Below are 19,504 nucleotides of genomic sequence, written 5' to 3'. Positions count from 1 at the left end.
AGAGAGTGTGTCCTGGTGTGGGGCTGCAGGATAATGTGCTGGACTGCAAGGTCAGTTTGAACTGCTGACCTTGTGGTATAAACTCACCAGCTGCTCCTCAGAAACCCTACATGGGGTCTCTATGAGTCAAACCAACTTGACAGCACTTAAATATATATATAAAGAGAGAGAGCGAATGTGTCTTGGTGTGGCAGTGTATGGTAAGCACTGGGTGGCTAGCCAAAAGGTCAGCAATTCAAATGCACCAGCTGTTCCTTGGACACTCAATAAAGGGTTGCTATGTGTGGGAACTGACTGACAGCATTTAACAACATATACATACATACATACACACATACACATTCTATCTATCTATCTATCTATCTATCTATCTATCTATCTATCTATCTATCTATCTATCTCTCTATCTATCTATCACCTATCTATCTATCTTTCTATGGGTTTGATCTGCTGATCTTGCAGTTCAAACCAACCTTGTGGCTCCATATGTATATAACATAGTGGTTACAAGTTGGGCTGCTAACCTCAAGGTCAACAGTTTGAAACTACCAGCCATTCCATGGAGAAAAAATGAGGCTTTCTGCTCCTCATAAACCTCGTAAAGGTTTACAGCCTCAGAAGCCCTATGCATGGCATACCACCACTATCAGCAGCAGCACCACCACCATATATGTGATTAAAACAAAATCTTGATCTTCAAGAAACTCTCAGCATTTTTCATTATTCCTTCCAGTTTTCAGTTAAATCAAGGTTTTATTTCTTAAAACAAATGTTTGTACTAGTGCATAATTCCTGACCTCTCTCATTAACATTATTAGGTATTCTGTTATCATTAATAAATTGAGGTGGGAGGATAGGAAAGGAGGAAAAGAAACAGCTTCAGAAGCACCTCTGGATTTCAATTGTGCTACTGTGTTGTTGTTAGGTGTTGTCAAGTCAGTCTCAACTCATAACAACCCTATGTACAACGAACAAAACACCATCCTCACATTCCCTTCTATGTTCAAGCCCATTGTTGTAACCACTGTATCAGTCTAGCTCATTGTGGTGGTGGTGGTGGTGGTTGTGTGCCACAGAGTCAGTTCTGACTCATAGTGACCTTGTATAGGGTTTCCGTGGCTGTAAATCTTTACGGCAGCAGAAAGCCTCATCTTTCTCCCATGGAACAACTGGTAGATTTGAACTACTGACCTTGCAGCTAGCAGCTCAGTTCATAAACCCCTATGCTACCAAGGGTCCGTTATCACACTGCAGGGCTCCCTTTTTTCACTGACCTTCTACTTTATTCAACTTAATGTCCTTCTCCAAGGACTGGTATCTCCGGATGACATGTCTGAAATATACAAAACCAAGTTCACCATGCTTGCTTCTAAGGAGCATTTTGTTTGTATGTCTTCCAAAAGAGATCTGTTCATTCTTCTGACATCCCAGCCTAGTAAATCATATGCATGCCTGATTCAAAATAGCCAATACCAGTCCATTTAAGTACATAAATGCCTAGGATATTGATATTAGTGCATTTCCTTTCATTTTTGATGACGTCTATTTTTTCTAGATTCATAGGTACCTTCTGCATTCTGATTATTAGTGGATGTTTGCAGTTGTTTCTTGTTATTTTGAGTTGTGCCACCCTTAGCAAATGAAGGTCCTAGAAATTTTGCTCCATTTATGTTAACAGATTGACAAAGGAAGTAGCTCTCCCCCAATCATATTTTGAAAGCCTTTCAACCAGAGAGCTCATCTTTTGGCACTTTATCAGACAATGTCCCACTGCTATTCATAGTGAAACTATTCTAGTCATAGTTTTCAGTGACTAATTTCTCAGATTAGACCTCCTCTCCCTCTTTCTAATCTGTTTCAAGCCTAGAAGCGTGAACTGCCCACTATGGGTAAACCTGCTAATATTTGAAATACTGGTAACATAGTGTCTTACCTAGCCTTTGCTGGTATAACAGAAACACCGCAAGTGGATGGCTTTAACAAACAGAAATTTATTATTCAGAAGTTCAAATTCAGAGCATTAGCTCTGAGGAAAGTCCATGTCTCCTTTCAGTGTCTGTAGACCCAGAATTACTTGGACATCTCTATGTGTCTTGGCATCCACCTTCCCCTGGATCTAAGAACTTCACAGTTCAGGGACCCCAGGTCCAATGACACACTTCACTCCGGCTCTTCTCTCATGGTGGTAGTAGGTGCCTCTTCTCTGCTCACTGCTCTCTTATTTCATTTCATGTAAGATGAAAGATGTTGCAGCCACACCCCCAAGGGAACATTATTTCAATTGATTGACTGTTCAGATCGCATAATGAAAGGAATTGCTTTATATTAGGTCTCATTATAGAAATGATTACATTATATTAGATCTCATCATGGAGAATGACTACATCTTAGCTGCCAAACCACCGAAAATCCAGGCCCAGTCAAGCTGACACAAAACCTTAATCATTACACACAGCTTCCAGCATCATAGCCACCACAGTATGACAATAACAGATGACTGATATTGCGCTACTCTAGTTTCTGTGAAACCTTCCCAAATAGTCCAAACAACTAAACTCACTGCCACTGAGTCAATTCCAATTCATTGAAACGCTATATAGAGTTTCTGAAATACATCCTTTGAAAATGCTGATTGTTTAGGCTGGACAATGTTGTCCCTGTATTTTCTACTAAATTTTTTTTTTGGTTTTAGTTTACACATTTAGGTCCTTAATCCTTTCAGAATTATCATTATTATCATTATTTTATCATGTGAGGCCTGAATTTGGTTTCATTTTTCAGCTTGTGGTAATCCAGTTTTCCCAACACAGTATCTTGAGGACACTCTTGTTTCTCCATTGAATCAAATTAGTTACAAGGCCGCTACCCTTGTGAAAACTAATTTGCCAAAAGATGTGTGAATTTATTTCTGGTCTATGAGTTCTCACAGTGTTCTACTTGTCTATTATTATACCAGTACCAGGCTATTTTGATTACTGTAGATGTATAATATGTTTCAAAATCAGGGAGTGTGAGTCCTAGTTTTTTTGTTTGTTTTTTTTAAAACATTGTTTAGAATTCAGTACCTTTTCTCATTTCACATAATACTAAGGATGTTTTTTTCCCCATTTCTATAGACTACTGTTGGAATTTTGACTGGAATTACATTGAATCTATAAGTCACGTTTGGAAGTATTGGCATCTTAACACACTTCCATTTTTACACTTACTTAAATTGTATCTAAAGTCTTTAAGGAGTGCTTTATAATTTTCACTATATAAGCCCTACACGTGCCTGGTTTAGTTTATTCTTTTCCTTATTTTGGATGCTATTTTAAGAGAAATATTCTCCTAATTTCCCTTTCAGATTTCTCATTACCTGTGTGGAAACCCAACAACTTTTTCTTGTTGGACTTGTAGTATGCAACTTTTATAAATTCTATGAGCTCTAGAAATTTCCTTTCATACTCTTGAATTTTCTACATATAGGATCATGTTAGAGATAATTTTGATTCTTATTCAATCAGATATCTCATTTCTCTTTCTTGTCATATTGTTCTGGTTAGAACTTCCAATATTGAATGGATGACAATGAATAGAAGTGCTGACAATGGGCACCCCTGTCTTGATCCCAAATTCAAGGAGGAAAGAACAAACAGAAAAATATAAATAAATAGGACCTCATAAAAACAAAAAAAATAGTTTGTCAAAAAATGTGACCTAAAATGTGAAAAGACAAGCTATTGACTGGGTGGCTATCCTTGGAAACTATATATTCTATAAGAATCAAGTAACAAATATATGTACAAAATGTCAAGAAAATGCAAATAAATTGGTAAAGGATGTCTATAGACATTTCATCAAAGAGGACATCTGAATAGCCACGAAACATATGAAAAGATAGATGTTCAAGGTCATTAGCCATCTGAGAAATGCAAACCAAACTTTAAAAGATACTATTTCACTCCCACTAAAATGACTAAGTTTTTTTTTTTAAATAATAAATGTTGATAAGAATATGGGAAATTGGAACCCTTACCCATTGGTGATAGGAATACAAAATTATATAGCCATTATGGAAAATATGTGGTGTTCCTTCAAAAAAAACTAAAGACTATACTACTGTTGGTGTTTTTTGTTTTGTTAAGAGCCATACTTGCCCAGCAATTCTACCCCTAAGTACATACTGGAAAGACTTAAAAGCAGAGACTAAAATAAAGACTTTTACATCAGTGTTTATTGTAACACTATTCTAAAAATCCCAAAGGTGACAGACTAAATGTCTATCAACAGATAAACAAAATGCGGTACATACATACAATTAATTACCATTCAGGCAGTGGAAGAAATGAAGTCTTGATGCATACTGTAATATGGATGGAGTTTGAAGATATTATGCTGAGTGAAATAAGGCAAAAGGACAAATATCGTATGGACTTACTTATATAAAAAATCAAGAAAGGTAAATGCATAAAGAACAAAATTTATTAGTGATTAACAGGGATAGATAAAAGGGAGAAATAAGAAGTTAACAGTGATAGAAAAGTTGCACTCAGTCCTAACCATAACCCTAAGTCTAAATGAAGTCCTAGGCCTAGTCAAGATCTAGCCATCATTCTCACCCTAACTCTCAACACCTTACTCCTACTTCCCCTCCCACCAAAAGTAGGTCTGTACATCTGATTATTGTCAGTGTTGTCAATAAGTTTGTACACCTGTATAAATGTGAATTCGCCAAAGTTGTATGGTGGGTTATAAAAATAAAAATAATAGTAAAAGAACAGTTGCAGAGCCTGCTTATATACAATCTAAAACCTGGATTTGGTTCCCTGATTTGGAGATTTGGGTCATGGTTTAACATAACATCCAAATATATTAGTCTGATAATGTTTTTAACTGTTTTTGTTCTACCTCCTAGTTTGTTGTGTAGAGTCTGGGGTCTTAACAGCTTGTAAATGGCCATCCAAGGCATAGAAGTTGGTTTCTATTCACCTGCAACAACAGAGGAAGGAGTGTTAGGAATAAGAGGGGGATATGGGATGTGTGACTAATTGCTTCCATGAGCAACTGCTTTCTTGGCTATGAGACTAAAAGAAGTGGATGGTGCCTGGTTACCATTTCTGAACATTTTGATCAGAGGTTCTATAGTAGAATCCTAATCAAAAGGTAGAAAATGTAGAACAGAATTTCAAAACCTCATGGATTCCAGATTTTCTAGAACCATGAGAAGTAGATAAATAACTAAAATTATTGCCCTGGGATAATCTTTTAAACTTGAACCAAAAATATCCCCCTTGTCTTCTTGTAGCCAAATAACAGTTTAACGTAACTAGTAAAAAAAAAAAGTTTGCCTTGAGTATTATGCTCTTTTAAAACATCTATATGGGAAGAACATGACAAAATCAATTTGATATATTAAATGGGAACCTTAGTGGCTGTGTGTGGTGCTGGGGGATAAGCACTAGGCTACTAACAATAAGGCCAGAGGTTCAAATCCACCAGTTGCTCTCAGAAACCCTATACAGGTGTGCTGAGTTAGAATGGACTCAATGACACACAACAACAACAACAGGGGCAGTGAGTTTATGTTAATGGGGAAGGGACAACTAAGAAGGGAATGATTGTACAACTCAATATAATCAATATCACTGAATTGTTCACTGTATGTGCAAAAATGGTTGAATTGGTATATATTTTGCTGTGTATATTCTCAACAACAAAATATTTTTTTTTAATGTTAGTTGCAAGAACAGTTGGAAAGATATTCACATATAAAGCCAGTAAAAGAAACAGTCATCACAATTTCCAGCTGGCAAAAAAGAATACCGAGACACAATGAAAGAATAAAAACTTGGTATAATCAAAGTTTGCCACAGCATGAGGGGTTCAAATATTCCACAGGCATGATCTCAGACCAGAGCTTGTCTCTATGAACTGATCACCTCCTCATCTCATTATATCTCTCTTACTGGTCAGAGCATGTATAACTATGCTCTATAAGTTATTGTTGCCTTTCTCACCACTAACTTTCTCTTATTTCTTCCAGGTTGGATTTCTTCCTTCGGAAGCCACCTTCCTTTCTATTATTTCACGACCTAATTTTGGTCCTCCACTTAAAGATAGAATATTTGCTTGAGCATGCCATTAAAGAGGGCCAGAAAAAGGGATCCCCAGAGGAGGATTTTGTTTCCCTGTATCTGCTGTTAACTCCATCCATGATAGAAGACCCATGTCTTTTATATTTAGGGGTTAAGTGTCTAATATAAAATCATAAGACATATGTTCCATTGTAAAGTAAATTAAAAAAGCTAAAGAATAATAGCAATGGTTTTAAAACTGGTAAAATCTAACACCCTTAGTTTTGAGCTAGGACTTCTTCTAAATGTTTTCAATGCATTACCCAGTTGAATCCTTACCACAATCCTTACAACATTTCCTTACAGAGTTACAGTTAACAGCTAGATCAAGGTATCACATTTAGAACATGACAAAGTCCACTTGTGAGCTTTTATTCACTATAATAGGAAGTGACCCAGCATAATCAAGTTTTGTTTGAATGTCCCAGGGCTTGAGAGATACAGAGAGAAAGGAATCAAGAAATATAACCCACCTCCTAAAATAAACAAACAAACACGCCCTGAAAGCTGGGAGGGATAGAAAAAGAGTTGTGGGGAGAGGATCTAAGGGAGCAATCAAAGAACAGGAGACAAGAAAGAGACATTAGAGAGGAGATGCAGTATCAGAAATACAGGCTTAGGAGATGAAAGAAGGTGCTAGCAAGTGGGAAATAGTAGAGGTGGCTGGAATGGATATGCCCAAATTCATTGTCCAGAGTAGATGCTGGTTGACTCTGCTTTCTTTGAAGACTGGACTAGCACACATTATATGCTGCATTAAATATTGCATTAAAATATTGGCCTTAAATAAAACTCTGCAAGCTTAGACCCAAGAAATTTGGGGGAGAGAGAATTAATGGAATACAATAACTAGAAGATAATTTTCTGAGAAAACACATTATTTTAACAATTTTTTTTTTTTAATTATATCTCCTCCGTACTCAAAGGGCAAATTATTGAAAATGCACCTTATAACTACAACATGACAACCAGGAATCTGCTCTGTCCAAACAGATATGGTATCCATCAAGAGTCACAGGCAAAATCCCTAACTAGGTTTTCTGAGGTTCTCCTCTCTAGCCACACAGCTGAGTACACCTACCTTGTACGATAAGGTGGACCCGTGAGGTCTTTGGGTGGTTATCTGTCTGCACAGAGCAGGTGTAAGGGCCCTCATCATACACATCCACATTTTGGATCTCGATGCTGTACTGGGTCTGGGTGTTACTCAGCAGGACCACACGGGGGTCCAAACACCACTTGTCATTCCCAGCATACAGGATTGTGCTTCGGTTTAGCCAGGCCACCCGGGTGACTCGGTTGTCAATTGTGCACCTGTAGGGAAGACAAGACAGACAGGTCAAGAGAATAGAGACAATATGGGAGCCATTAGGTTGGGATTTTCTTGGTAAGTCTAGAATGTCTTGTTATCATACACTGTCTTCCTTCTTGCCCCACTGCCATGAAACCAAAAAGTAGTTGTCATAGAATCCATTATGACACAGTGTTGACCTCAGGTATATCAGAGTAGTGTGTGGGTGGGGGGTGGGGGGGTAGAGATAGAGTCTCCACTGAATAACTTCCACCTTGTCTAGATGGGTCTGGTAAAAGAGATGGTGATAAGATTCTTAGGATGCAATAGTGAGTAATTGTTATCATGACTAATTGCAACTATCACCATTGTAAAGGAGGTAGAAGTTGTGTAGCAAAAACAGGGGAGTAGTTAATCTTACAGTCCAGAAGCAGAGGACCCTGGGACCATCAAGGGAGAAGTGCACAGTGGAATGTGGGACACTATCCAGAGAAGCAGCAACACCAGAGATGGAGGCAGAGATGGGGACATGGAGAGAGGGAGCAGCTGAGGACTCTAGATTCATGGAAAGAGAGGGAATTAGAGCTGGTGACCAGGAGGCAGACTTGCAGAATGTGCCCTTTGGTGGTGTAAATTACTGTTTATGCCTGAGTGTTTAAAAAAAAGAGAGCTAAAATGAATAGAGAGAAATACTGTTAACTAATGGTACATGGACGGGATTATAACTATTGTAATGAAACAAAGAATATGATTTGTTGAATGTAAAACTGATGATTTACCCTGTAAACTTTCCCTCATTTCACAATAAAAACTTAAAAACACTATCACTTCTGTTTATCTTCATTATACCTTAAAAACTTAAAAACTACTATCACTTCTGTTTATCTTCATTATACCTAGCAGCAAAAATGTCCAATTACTGCTAAACTAAATGTATTTTCCAAAATCATCATCATCAAACTGTCCCTATAAAAGTAGATTTTTTTTTTTCTTTTACTTTGGCCTCTGGGTTCACCAAATTCTGTAAGCTCGCTTCGGTTTTCTTGCACTTTCAAATTGCCCAGCTACTCTTCCCAAGTCATCATCATATCTCTCTGCCTATATTCATTTCCCTCGTTCATGACACCAAGTTTGTTCTATGGCTTTAGGCTAAATTCACAAACACTGTTTCAGTGTCCTGATCTTGACTATAATGTTGGATATCATAACGTAATACATTGAATGCATAATGACACTTCACATTTATACATTCTTTTTCAGTGTACACAGCACTTTTATATTCACACTGTCTCGTTTGGTCCTTATAACAAATTTGTGCTGTTATCCATTTTTGCTTTTAAGGAGCAGGACTACAGGGTTTGGCGTGATGCTATGGAATCAGCACTGGACTATGAATCACAAGGATGACAGTTCAAATCCACCATCTTCTTCTTGGAAATCCTATGCAGGTTCACTGTGAGTCAGAACTAACTCATGGCACATAACAACAACAACAACAGGTGGTTTTCCCAAGGAACAGTTAGGAAGTAATGGAATGGAACCTCTCATCCAGGTCCTCTAGTTTCTCTGATACACTCCTCAGAATGTACAAAGGTGCATTTTTCAGTGACGACAGACAATGGCTTCCAGTGGAGTCTCAGAAAGGTCTGTGACCATCCGAAGTATGAGCAGAGCCGCTGAGCATACTGTTTCCCTGCACAGCCTCACTCAAGAAGTAGCATCCTGTGTGGTGCATCCTTCCATCTGCACTTGTATAAATGTCAGACAATCATTACAGGCCACTCAGGCACAGGTGGGAAACATCCCTCAAGGCTCTTGTGAGGAAAACTGATGAACTAGAGATACCTCTAGCCTGGCATCCAGTAAGTTTTGTGCTGTTCATTGTATAATCACAAAAATCTTACGAGGGTTCACTTATCACTAAATTACATGGCATGAATTGAAGCTAAGCAGCATTATGTAAATTTAGATTACATCATAGGATATTAAGCTCCAGAACCAGGATTCATAATCAGTTTTGTCAGATCCCTAAATCAGTGTTCTGGACTGTCTTTGTAACCAAACCAATCCCATTGCCCTCCAGTTAATTCTGACTTATAATGACTCTATAGGACAGTATTGAACTACCCCTAAGCGTTTCCAAGGCTCCAATCTTTACAGAAGTAGACTGTAACATCTTTTTTCCATGGAAAGATTGATGTTGTTGTTAAGTGCCATCAAGTCGGTTCCAACACATAGCGACCCTGTACAGGGTTTCCAAGGAGGAACTGGTGAGTTTGAACTCACCTTGCAGTCTAGCACAATATTCTGCAGTGCCACAACTGACCTTTTGGTTAGAAGCTGAGTGCTTTTAACCACTGAGCTGCCAGGGCTCCCTGCTGTTTCTATTAACCCAAATTGACTGCTATAGAGTGGACTTCAGCTGGTAGAAGACAAAGAAGAATGGCTCCGTCGGGATCCCAAGGCTATAAATCTTAGCCCACTGCATCACCAGGGCTCCTTTACAGTCTTTATAACCCACCTGCTTCCATCAAGTTCATTCCAACTCATAGTGACCCTGTATAGGGTTTCCGAGGCTGTAAATCTTGCTGGGAGCAGAATGCCTCATCTTTTTCCCCATGGAGCAGCAGGCGGGTTCGAACCCCCAACCTCACAGCAATTGATTTCTTATTCTACAGTACCCCCATGGCTTTTTTCACAGTATCTACAACAGTTTCCCAGAATAGCATTTGGAGTTTGTTGTTAAATGTTGTCGAGTTGGTTCCGACTCATAGTGACCCTGTATAGAGTTTCCAAGGGGTGGCTGGTGAATTTGAACTGCAAACCTTGTGGTTCAAACTGACCTTGAGGTCAAGTCCTTATCCTATTGCACCACACCAGGACTCCAGCATTTGGAGTTGTTGTTGTTGTTGTTGTTAAGTTCCATCGAGTCGGTTCCAACCCATAGCAACCCTGTATAGGGTTTCCAAGGAGCAGCTAGTGAGCTTGAACCACCATGATTCTCAAATTCAACATGCATTGGAATCACCTGGAAGACTTGTTAAAACAGATACCTCTAAATCCCTACCCCTATTGTCTCCAATTCAGTAGGCTTTGGGCAACGAACAAAAGTGAGCATTTCTGACAGATTATCAAGTGCTGCTGATTCCACTGGTCTGAGACCTCACCACTTTAGGCATCAGTTTCTGGTGGGGTGAGAGCAACCGACTGAATGGACACTAGGGAATGACGTTTGTTTGAAACAGTTTCCCACTACTTAATACAAGACAACTTTTTTTGTAGCCAGTATATTCCTTTTCTTTTCTCTACCAGTAGAAGTTGGACCAGATACCAGGTGAATGGTTACAGTGTAGGAAAAAGTGGTGAACAAATGCTAAACTGCTTGAATAATTGGTTTTGATGCCCACATTGGGGATATAACACAACCTAATGATGAATGTAAGAGGACTGTCCTGGGTTTCCTTGGGACTATTTAATTATTGAAAACTGACTGAACCTGAATCTGTGTTACCAAACTGTGCAGCAGTTTAAGGGCCAAGAACAGCCATATACAGACACTTTAACACACTGAATGCAGCCAATTTCCACATGGTTATATGGCCCCTGTGATATACTACACAGGAAATTTGGCATGTCTTCAGCTGTGGTTTTGGGTACATTCAAGGTCATGTTTATATGTCCAAACTGTCACTGCTGGTTATCAGTCTTGCTGAGTCTCTATGGAATTAATACTGACTACTGCAGAGATGAATCGGGAAGGTAGCTTGGCAGCCAAATCCTGTCACCTCCTCTTGCCTGCCCCCATCTATCTGCCTCATTTATCCAGTCTCCATAACAGTACAAAGGACAAGTTTCTTCCAAGTTTAAAGAAAAAAAAAAAAGCATATTGCTTTCTCAGCTAGAGCAAATAAATGTGCTTGTTGGTAGGAGTGGTCAGGAAGGCCACAGTCTCCCTCTTCTTTGACATAACACATAGAGTAGATCTACAAAATGACTCCTAAGCACACAATGGCCTTCCACCTCCTCAGAAAGCTGCTCAGCTGTCAGTAAGTAAGATTTCAAACTCAACCATCATTGCCTAATCCAGGTAAATGTGGTTAGAGATGGCCTTTGTCAGTGACTGGAGACACAATCACAGGTTAGCATAATGCAAGCCAGAAAATTGGTGGGAAGACAAAAAAGGTGGAAATCAACAGAAACCTTGATGGTCTCTCACCCTTACCACACACAAGCTTGAAATATACCAACCTCCCACCCCCAAAACACCCCTTCTGTTCATCTTGCTTCATAACTAAGGAACAGAGAGACAAGTTTTGTACACCTAAGGGTTCTGGATTGAGTTTTGAAACTGCCAACTATCCAAATTCCACGGAGTTCACAACTGAGAATTCTCTCTTCACCAGCCTTGATGTTGACTTCAGTTTTCTTCCCATAGCCTAGGCCTCCACTCCTCAGTGTTTTTATGAATGTCTCTTCCACCCCAACTCTCTTCCTCCCCTCCCGTGTGGAGTCCCACGGACAGACCATGGTCTAACTGATCTAACATCTTGGGCAGAATCTAGTCAGACAGAAAGAAAACCAACAAGAACATTTTATTTACCACTGCAGTGCTGAATCACAATAATTTTAGTCTCTGTGCATAACACCTTGTGCCTTTCTTTGCAGAAGTGTTTTTTTTGTTTGTTTGTTTGTTTGTTTGTTTTTTTTAAGTGTTTTATTGTGAATTATATGATAGTTTACATGAGAGAACTTTAGTTTACACTCATTCCATCGTATATCATTTCATTGCCATGGTTCCAATCCCCTCCATGCGTCATCTACTGACCAAAAGGTATATCCTAGAAACCTTCCCCCTACACTTCCCCCTCTCCCCCTAGTCTTCGGCCCCCAGTCCCTCTCCCTCTCTAGAAGTGTTTTTTTCATAGACAATAGATTGGTCTATTTGAGTACAGATTATCATAGACTGTCATTGAATTCTCTTTGATGATGAAAATCCCATTGTTTGGCTGGTCAGAAGAGGATCCAGCCATGTATGCACCTACAGTACCATAACATGGGCACAAGGTATGTTGAGAAAGATGCCATACCTATAATTTTCTGCAGCTGTACCTATTTTGCCAGAGCTCTATAAGCACAGCCCTCTTTGTCTTTATTTCTCTTTTTTAATGTCTTTATATCTTTCTGATAACATCTTCTTCACTTATATAGAAACGAAGAGCTAAAACTGATAGAAACATAAACATAAATGCATGGACTCAGGGACCTAAGCTACTTTTGGAATTAATATGGGTGGAGAAGAGAGAGAGAAAGACTTAGAGATTGGATGAAAAATACAGCAAAAGTATCTGCCTAGAACCTTCTAAAAATGAGCCAAAAGAAATAAAGAAAAAGATTACTGAAGAAAAGGGGGAAATCCAGGCTTGCCCTTTCTTAAACACACTTGCCTGAAGATCTATGGACAATAATGAATGCAGACAGTGCACGATCCAACCACTCCATCCATCAAATGGTAGTCTCACTGATGATGTTTGAAAAGCAGTTATCTTTCAGGTAACGCTAGAGACAAAATGAAACGAATAATTCTACCCTTCATCGCACCTGGTCATCATCTCCTCTCGCCACATAGGAATGCTCCAGAAGCCCCTGAATTTGGTTCCTCTGAGTATTTAGCCTGTGCGCCACCAATTTTTCAAGCTTCACTGGGAATCATTAAAACATGACTGGATCTGAAATGCTGATACACTTACATGGAGCTGGTGTTTTTATCTTCCAGCCCTACTTTGGAAAGAAAGCAGCTTTGGGAAAAACAAGCAAACAGATGATAATGCTAGATAATGATGATTCATCATCAATTTGGAGGAAATTCAGACAAAGTGACTAAGGTTTAAGAAATATGGCTTTGTGACAAACTCCATCTTCCATTGTTGTAGACATTACTTAAAGCTTTGTAATAGCCAAATGACCCGTCATTAAATGTTATCAGTTGGCACTTCAGTTCTTTACATTAGATGAAGCCTTCACTAGTAGGGCTGTTAACTTTAATCCTACTAGTATTTTTTTGTTTTTCAAATCCAGTCACAAGTTAGCATTCATTAAATTAGTTTGGGTCATTCAGAGACAAGAACACTAAATTTATACCTAGTCCACAATTACCTTGATAAGTTTCAACCATTATGTGTTAACGCTTTATGCAAAAAAAAAAAAAAAAAAAAAAGATGTTGACTATAAACTCCCTCCCAGTTGAAAAAAAATAATGGCAATACTAACAGTGCCTGGTAACTCTTACGGCCAATGTGAACAGACTAGAATACTTGTAAACATTGGTTAACAAATATTGAAGTCAGAGGTTGAGTCTGAAAAGGAAGGAATAGAAGTGTGAAGTCAGACTGCTTGAACTCTCATTGTTTGACCTCACTGTATTTCATTTAACTCATCTACAATAAGGAGCCCTGATGGCACAGTAGTTAAGCACTTGACTGCTAACTGAAACGTTGGCCGTGTAAAACCAGCAGTAGTTCTGCTGCAGAAGACTTGGCGATCTGAGCCCATAAAGATGCAGTTCTAACTTGTCATGTGGAGTCACTAAGTCAACACAGTCACAGCGATGGAAATAGCATTTCCTACTGCATGGAGTTAATGAGCTATGAAGTGGACCCACACATTCAGAGGCTGTAAGTAGATGAACTCACTATTCTCTGGGCAGTAGACACCCAACAGAGGACAGTGGTGATAACCCTATAGAGTTCTTATTTGTAGGTCTAACAGCTCAACCTAGATTGCAAAGTCTTAAAAGGCAAAGGACATGTTACATATTAACTTGTACCCCTACAGATGATAGTATTGAATACAAAGTAAATACTCAATAAATACCTATTGTCTGATAATAATTTGATTGAAACCTCTGACATGTCACCAAAGAGCTGAGAAGTAAAGACACTGGGGCCTGGGGCCACATAAAGGCCAAGCCTGTTGAAGTAGATACTCTGTATGTCACCATCCACCTGCATATGTAAGCAGAAAATGTTCCTACTTCCCTCTACCCATTTTTTCTCTTTGTGGACGATCAAAACAGTGGAGGAGGACACTTCGTCTTTAATGTTTTGGAAATAAAGCAAGAAGGCAGTAGTTTGCAGACCCTTTGAGCAAAGTTTCCAGTAAGTACACTTATCTACCTCTCCTTTGTGTCGCAAGCAAACAAAAAGTCGCATCAACTCTAAAGAAACTGCTGAGTTAGGTGAACCATGACTTTTCTGAAATGAATGGGACAACATTTTGATTTGTACCAGTGACAAAAGCCCAATTCAAATGCTAAAGGAAACATGGGTGTGTGTTATATGTGATATAAACCTTATTCCCTATATCTGTGTATGTAATACCATTTAGGAGTAGGGTTTTATTTGTTATGTTAATGAGGCCCTGTCAGTACGGTGTGACTTAAACCAGTCACCATTAAGATATTAAAAAACAGCAACAACAAAAACAGATTAGGCACAGAAGAAAGCAAACAGAAATGGCAGAAAGGTACCACCATAAGGAGATTTCCAAGGAATGAGGAAAAGTTGGATTAAATCCCAGCCCCTTGAAGCCTACAAGCTAGAAGTGATTGTCTTCATCTATGAATGCCCATGACAACTATCACTTCCATCCTTTGTTTGGCAATGCATCTCACACTGCTCTGTGACATCATTTGTGCTCTTCCTCAGTTGTGTTGTTTAACATGTGTGATGTTTTCATATCATATGTCTCGGTGATAGCTCTCACAAGCTATTTATTTATTTGATTAAGTCTCTGCTAAGTGCCTGTGGCAAGAAAGGACTCAACTCTAGGACCAAATGATCTGGGAAAAGTGCCTATCAGATTGAGGGAACATCAGTAAACATCAGTAAAAAAACATTAGAGCCTTTTTTTCCCTGTGAGCAAAGTCAGGGAGTCAACAGATTTTCTTCTGGTTGTTTACCTAGCATATTCATAATAATCCAAAGCAGGAAAGGGTCTCTTGAACCCCTTCATGGAAGCCAACAGTTTCTAGGGGAGAGAGCCTAAGAAATACTAAGAGAGAGTTCAGTGGAATTCACCTTGTACTCCAAAGACCATTTGACTTGGGCTGAAGTGAGAGATCCCTTACAATGCTCCATCCTATCCTATCTGAACTGCTTTAGGTGTGTAATGTTTTAGGCACATTGGAGTACTTCTGTTATCTGACTACTTTGCTCACTTTTAGGATTCAGTGGTCTGACACTTTGTTTGGAATAGCATTCCCTCTGTTGTTTATTAGACAAATTGATATCACTCATCAAAGTCAATGACCCTGATAGCACAGCAGCTAAAGTGTTCAGTTGCTAAAAGCAAGAGTGGCAGTTCAACCCACCAGCTGTTCCATAGGATGCAGATATGGCAGACTATTGCCAGAAAGTATTTATAGCCTTGGAAACCCTCTGGGGCAGTTCTACTTTCTTCCGGGTCTCTATGAATTGGAATCAACACAAGAGAAGTGGGTTGCGATATTATTAGTTGGGGTATTATTAAAATCAATTTAAAATATAGTCTCATATTCCAACTACTCTGAAGAATCTTTTTATCCCCTCATAAGTGTTCCCAGACCTACTTTTATTCTAGTATGTTCTTATATCAATGTCTGACTGCTTTACCTTCCTGTGATATGTACAACTCTTGGAGGTAAAGGAGTATATATTTGTTCCTATATTCCAAGAAGCCAAACACAATGATTCTTGGTCACTTTCAGGGTATATTGGATCTTGGTGGGTGTTATGGAGGCTGTTGTAGGGTAGTAAGAGTTTGCTAAATGGAGACATTGGGGGAGGCATTTCAGGCAAAGGGAGGCATTTCAGGCAAAGACATGGAAACTTGGACGGTCTGCATGTAGTATGAAACTTGTGGTAGAAAGAAAGATGAGTAAGAGGTGAGGCTGGAGGGCTAATGCACTACCATTTCTAATGGATGGTAGCTGGCTAAGCCTGCATGTCTCCCTTCCTCTGGCTCCCCAGTAGGATCAGACAATGAGAAGGAATGACAGGAGATGGGGGAGGTGAGAGGAGAGACAGATGTCAGGCTACTTCCTTCACTCACTGCTCCTTTGCCCCAGGATTTCCAGAGACTGGATATGTCCCTCCATCAAAAACCATAGGTCCTGGCAGGCAGCCATCTTCATATAGCTCTCTCCCTAGTGGTACTTACAAAACCCTCTTCTCTCACCCGTTCAGGTTTGAAAGTGCCAGAGTCATAAACTATTCCTGGCAGTTTTCTTACACCTTTGTAAATATGGGTTTTATTAAGCTCTCCTCAAATGATCTTATTTGAGTCTGTCATCTTTCTCTACTATTGCAAGTATGTTGTGTAGTATGCCCTGTTTGTATGATTGCTAGCATTTTATGTCAGCTTGGCTTAGTAGACGTTAGATAAGCAGCCTCCATTTTATGATCTGACCTCCAATTCCTGGGATGTGAGAAGGCTTTAGTCTATTTTCTTACATGCAGATTCTGGATTTGACAACCCTGTGAGTCTGATGCTGGACCAGCATATTTTTGGTTCATCTGTTCTTGTAACATGTGAGGCATAGAAGCTTCCAGCCTACTGCCTGATGCACAGATTTGGAACATGTGTTAGCATTTCCATGAAACAAATGTCTATATGGAATACTGGTGCAGTACTATAGGATAAGCAGTGGACTGCTAACATCAAGTTTGGTGGCTCAAACCCACCAGCCGCTCCTTGGAAACCCTATACAGGGTCGCTGTGACTCAGAACCAACTCTAAGGCACTTAACATATGAGGGTAAGTTGAAAGTATTGCTTCAAAATAATAGAAACCTTTATTTTACAAAAATAGTAAAATGTGAAGAAGCTATTGTTCTTCAACATACCTTCCATCTAGGTTGATATACTTCTGAAGGCAGTAGTTTCACTTGATAACACTTAACAACAACAACAAACCCTTCCCTGAATATTCTGAGTTCTTACATGTACACCATGTCAACATGGCAGTTTTGCCATTCACGAGGGATTCAGAGTGTTCCTTTTAAAGGTTCTTTAAGTTTGAATGGGCACAATCAGGACTTAAGTGTGGATGGGGTAAGGTTCCCCAATAGAATTCTCTTGGGACAGCTCTTACTACTCTTGAAGAGTGAGCAGGTACATTGTCACAAAGGGGAAAAAAAAAAAAAAAACAATCCTCGGCACATCTTTCCTGGTCTTTTCTCAAGTTGGCTGTTTGCAATTTTCTCAGAATTTTTTTCCCAATTAAACCCTCATGTTTGTTTGTGTCTGTAGAGAAAAGAGTCTATCATTAATTCTTTGGAGTCCCAAAAAACAGTCACCATACTCTTCTGAGTTGACCTCTTTGACTTGAATTTAAGTGATCTTAATTCTGATCAATCAGCATATCTCCTCAAAAGCCACTGTTTGGATTGAACTTTTCTTTTTTAAGTTACCCTAATGAGACTGAGACATGTCTATTACTGAGAAAATTTGTCTACAGCCATCCACTGACCATACAGACATGTTTAACTGTTTGCTTGGAATAAACTCATACATGTATGAACTGGAACCCTAATTATAATAATTCTTCACCTACCTTAGTAATTTTAATTATGTTTTACTGGTTTATGCTCCTCTAGAGAATCCAGCTAAAGCACCATATTAAAGATGGTATGCTTTATTTTGAAGACAATGAGGAAGCAGATAACCCAGATGAAGTATGCAAAGGCTAACTCAGAGAACCTCAGATGGTTACAAATGACAGCCATCTTTACTTGCTCTCTTTTTTTCCCCAGCCCACTGCTTTCCCAGACAAGGAATGGACCTTCAGGAAATGAACTCATATGTAGTCTCTCCTCCATCTTTCCTTTGTCCCTGTGCCAGTCCTCACGGCTGGAATATGCAAAGTCTACACCTAAGACTGGGTTTTATCCAGTCTCTGGATGAGTTAGAGTCCAATCTGGTAGGAGAATAGTGTGCTATTGTTGTTGTTGTTGTTAAGTGCCATGGAGTTGGTTCTGACTCATAGCGACCCTATACAGGGTTTCCGAGGCTGTAAATCTTTACGGGAGCAGAAAGCCTCAACTTCTGCAGAACAGCTGGTAGTTTCGAACTGCTGACCTTGTAGTTCATAGCCCGATTCGTAACCACTACGCTACCAGAGTATAGTGATCCTGCATAGGGTTTCCGAGGATCAGCTGGTGAGCTTGAACCACTGACTCTGTAGTTCAAACTGACTTTGCAGTCCAGTGCATTAACCCATAGCAACACACCAGGACTCCATATGTATATATACTTGTGTGTGTGTGTGTGGCAAAACCTAATACTTTAAAAAATTATACTTGTAAAACCACGTTAAGGAAGATTCAAAGGCTGTCTACAGAAAAGGAGTACGTACATACCTTCTTCCTACCTGCAAACCTGAGTGACGATAATGAAAGCCTCAGCCTGGGAACCTTAGTGAGGAAGCAACAGTCCTGGTTTAAGTCAGTAGTGTGTATCACTACTAACCCCATTTTTGTTGCTGGATCCAAATCCAATCATTTGGGGACATATTTTATATCTGCTCTAACCTTACCCCCAGGCATGGGCCCAGCCTCCAGGACCCCTCCCATTTCTTCTGAAGGATAGCCTACATTTATGACTTCAACAGCATCAGTATAGGCAAAGCAAAGGCTTAGGACCAAAGTCAGAAGTCCAGATGAGCCGTAGGTCCCATTTTCCTCCCAGCAAGGGGTGTTGAGCCCTAGAGTGCTGTGATCTTCCTCAGGTCCACTTCCTCACTGGTGTCCTCTACCCAGTGACTGTGCATGTATAAAGTATACTGGGGGACTGAAGCAGATAGAATGAAATCCGGCTCATTGCTCAATGCTGTTATTTCCTTATGGAGAAGCAGAGTCACTGCTCATCAAGTAACCAAAACACTAAGGAAATGACACAGACTGATTAAAGTTAAAATCCCAAAGTGATAAAGAGAACTTTGGGGTCAGAGGGGCCATCCTTGTTCTCTACTGAGTGACCTTGGCCACACATCATTCAACTTCCTGGTGCTACCACTGTGTTCACAATAATTGCCCAGACCTAGGATGTCAGCTTGAGGACTA

General features: G+C 39.5%; 1 protein-coding gene across 2 annotated transcripts in view; it reads right to left on the bottom strand.

Moving 5' to 3' along the window:
• The window catches only part of NTM (neurotrimin), a 749,477-nt gene that overhangs the window by 340,069 nt on the left and 389,904 nt on the right, over nucleotides 1-19,504 (bottom strand). For both annotated transcript variants that reach the window (XM_006871000.1, XM_006870999.1), the window contains exon 2: nucleotides 7,198-7,430. In XM_006871000.1, the coding sequence (XP_006871062.1) occupies nucleotides 7,198-7,430 (233 nt within the window). The remainder of the gene's footprint in view (nucleotides 1-7,197; nucleotides 7,431-19,504) is intronic.

This window comes from Chrysochloris asiatica, unplaced genomic scaffold, assembly GCF_000296735.1.
Source record: "Chrysochloris asiatica unplaced genomic scaffold, ChrAsi1.0 scaffold00158, whole genome shotgun sequence".
NCBI lineage: Eukaryota > Metazoa > Chordata > Mammalia > Afrosoricida > Chrysochloridae > Chrysochloris > Chrysochloris asiatica.
The sequence above is the reverse complement of the archived record's forward strand: the minus strand, read 5'-3'. Positions and strand labels throughout refer to the sequence as shown.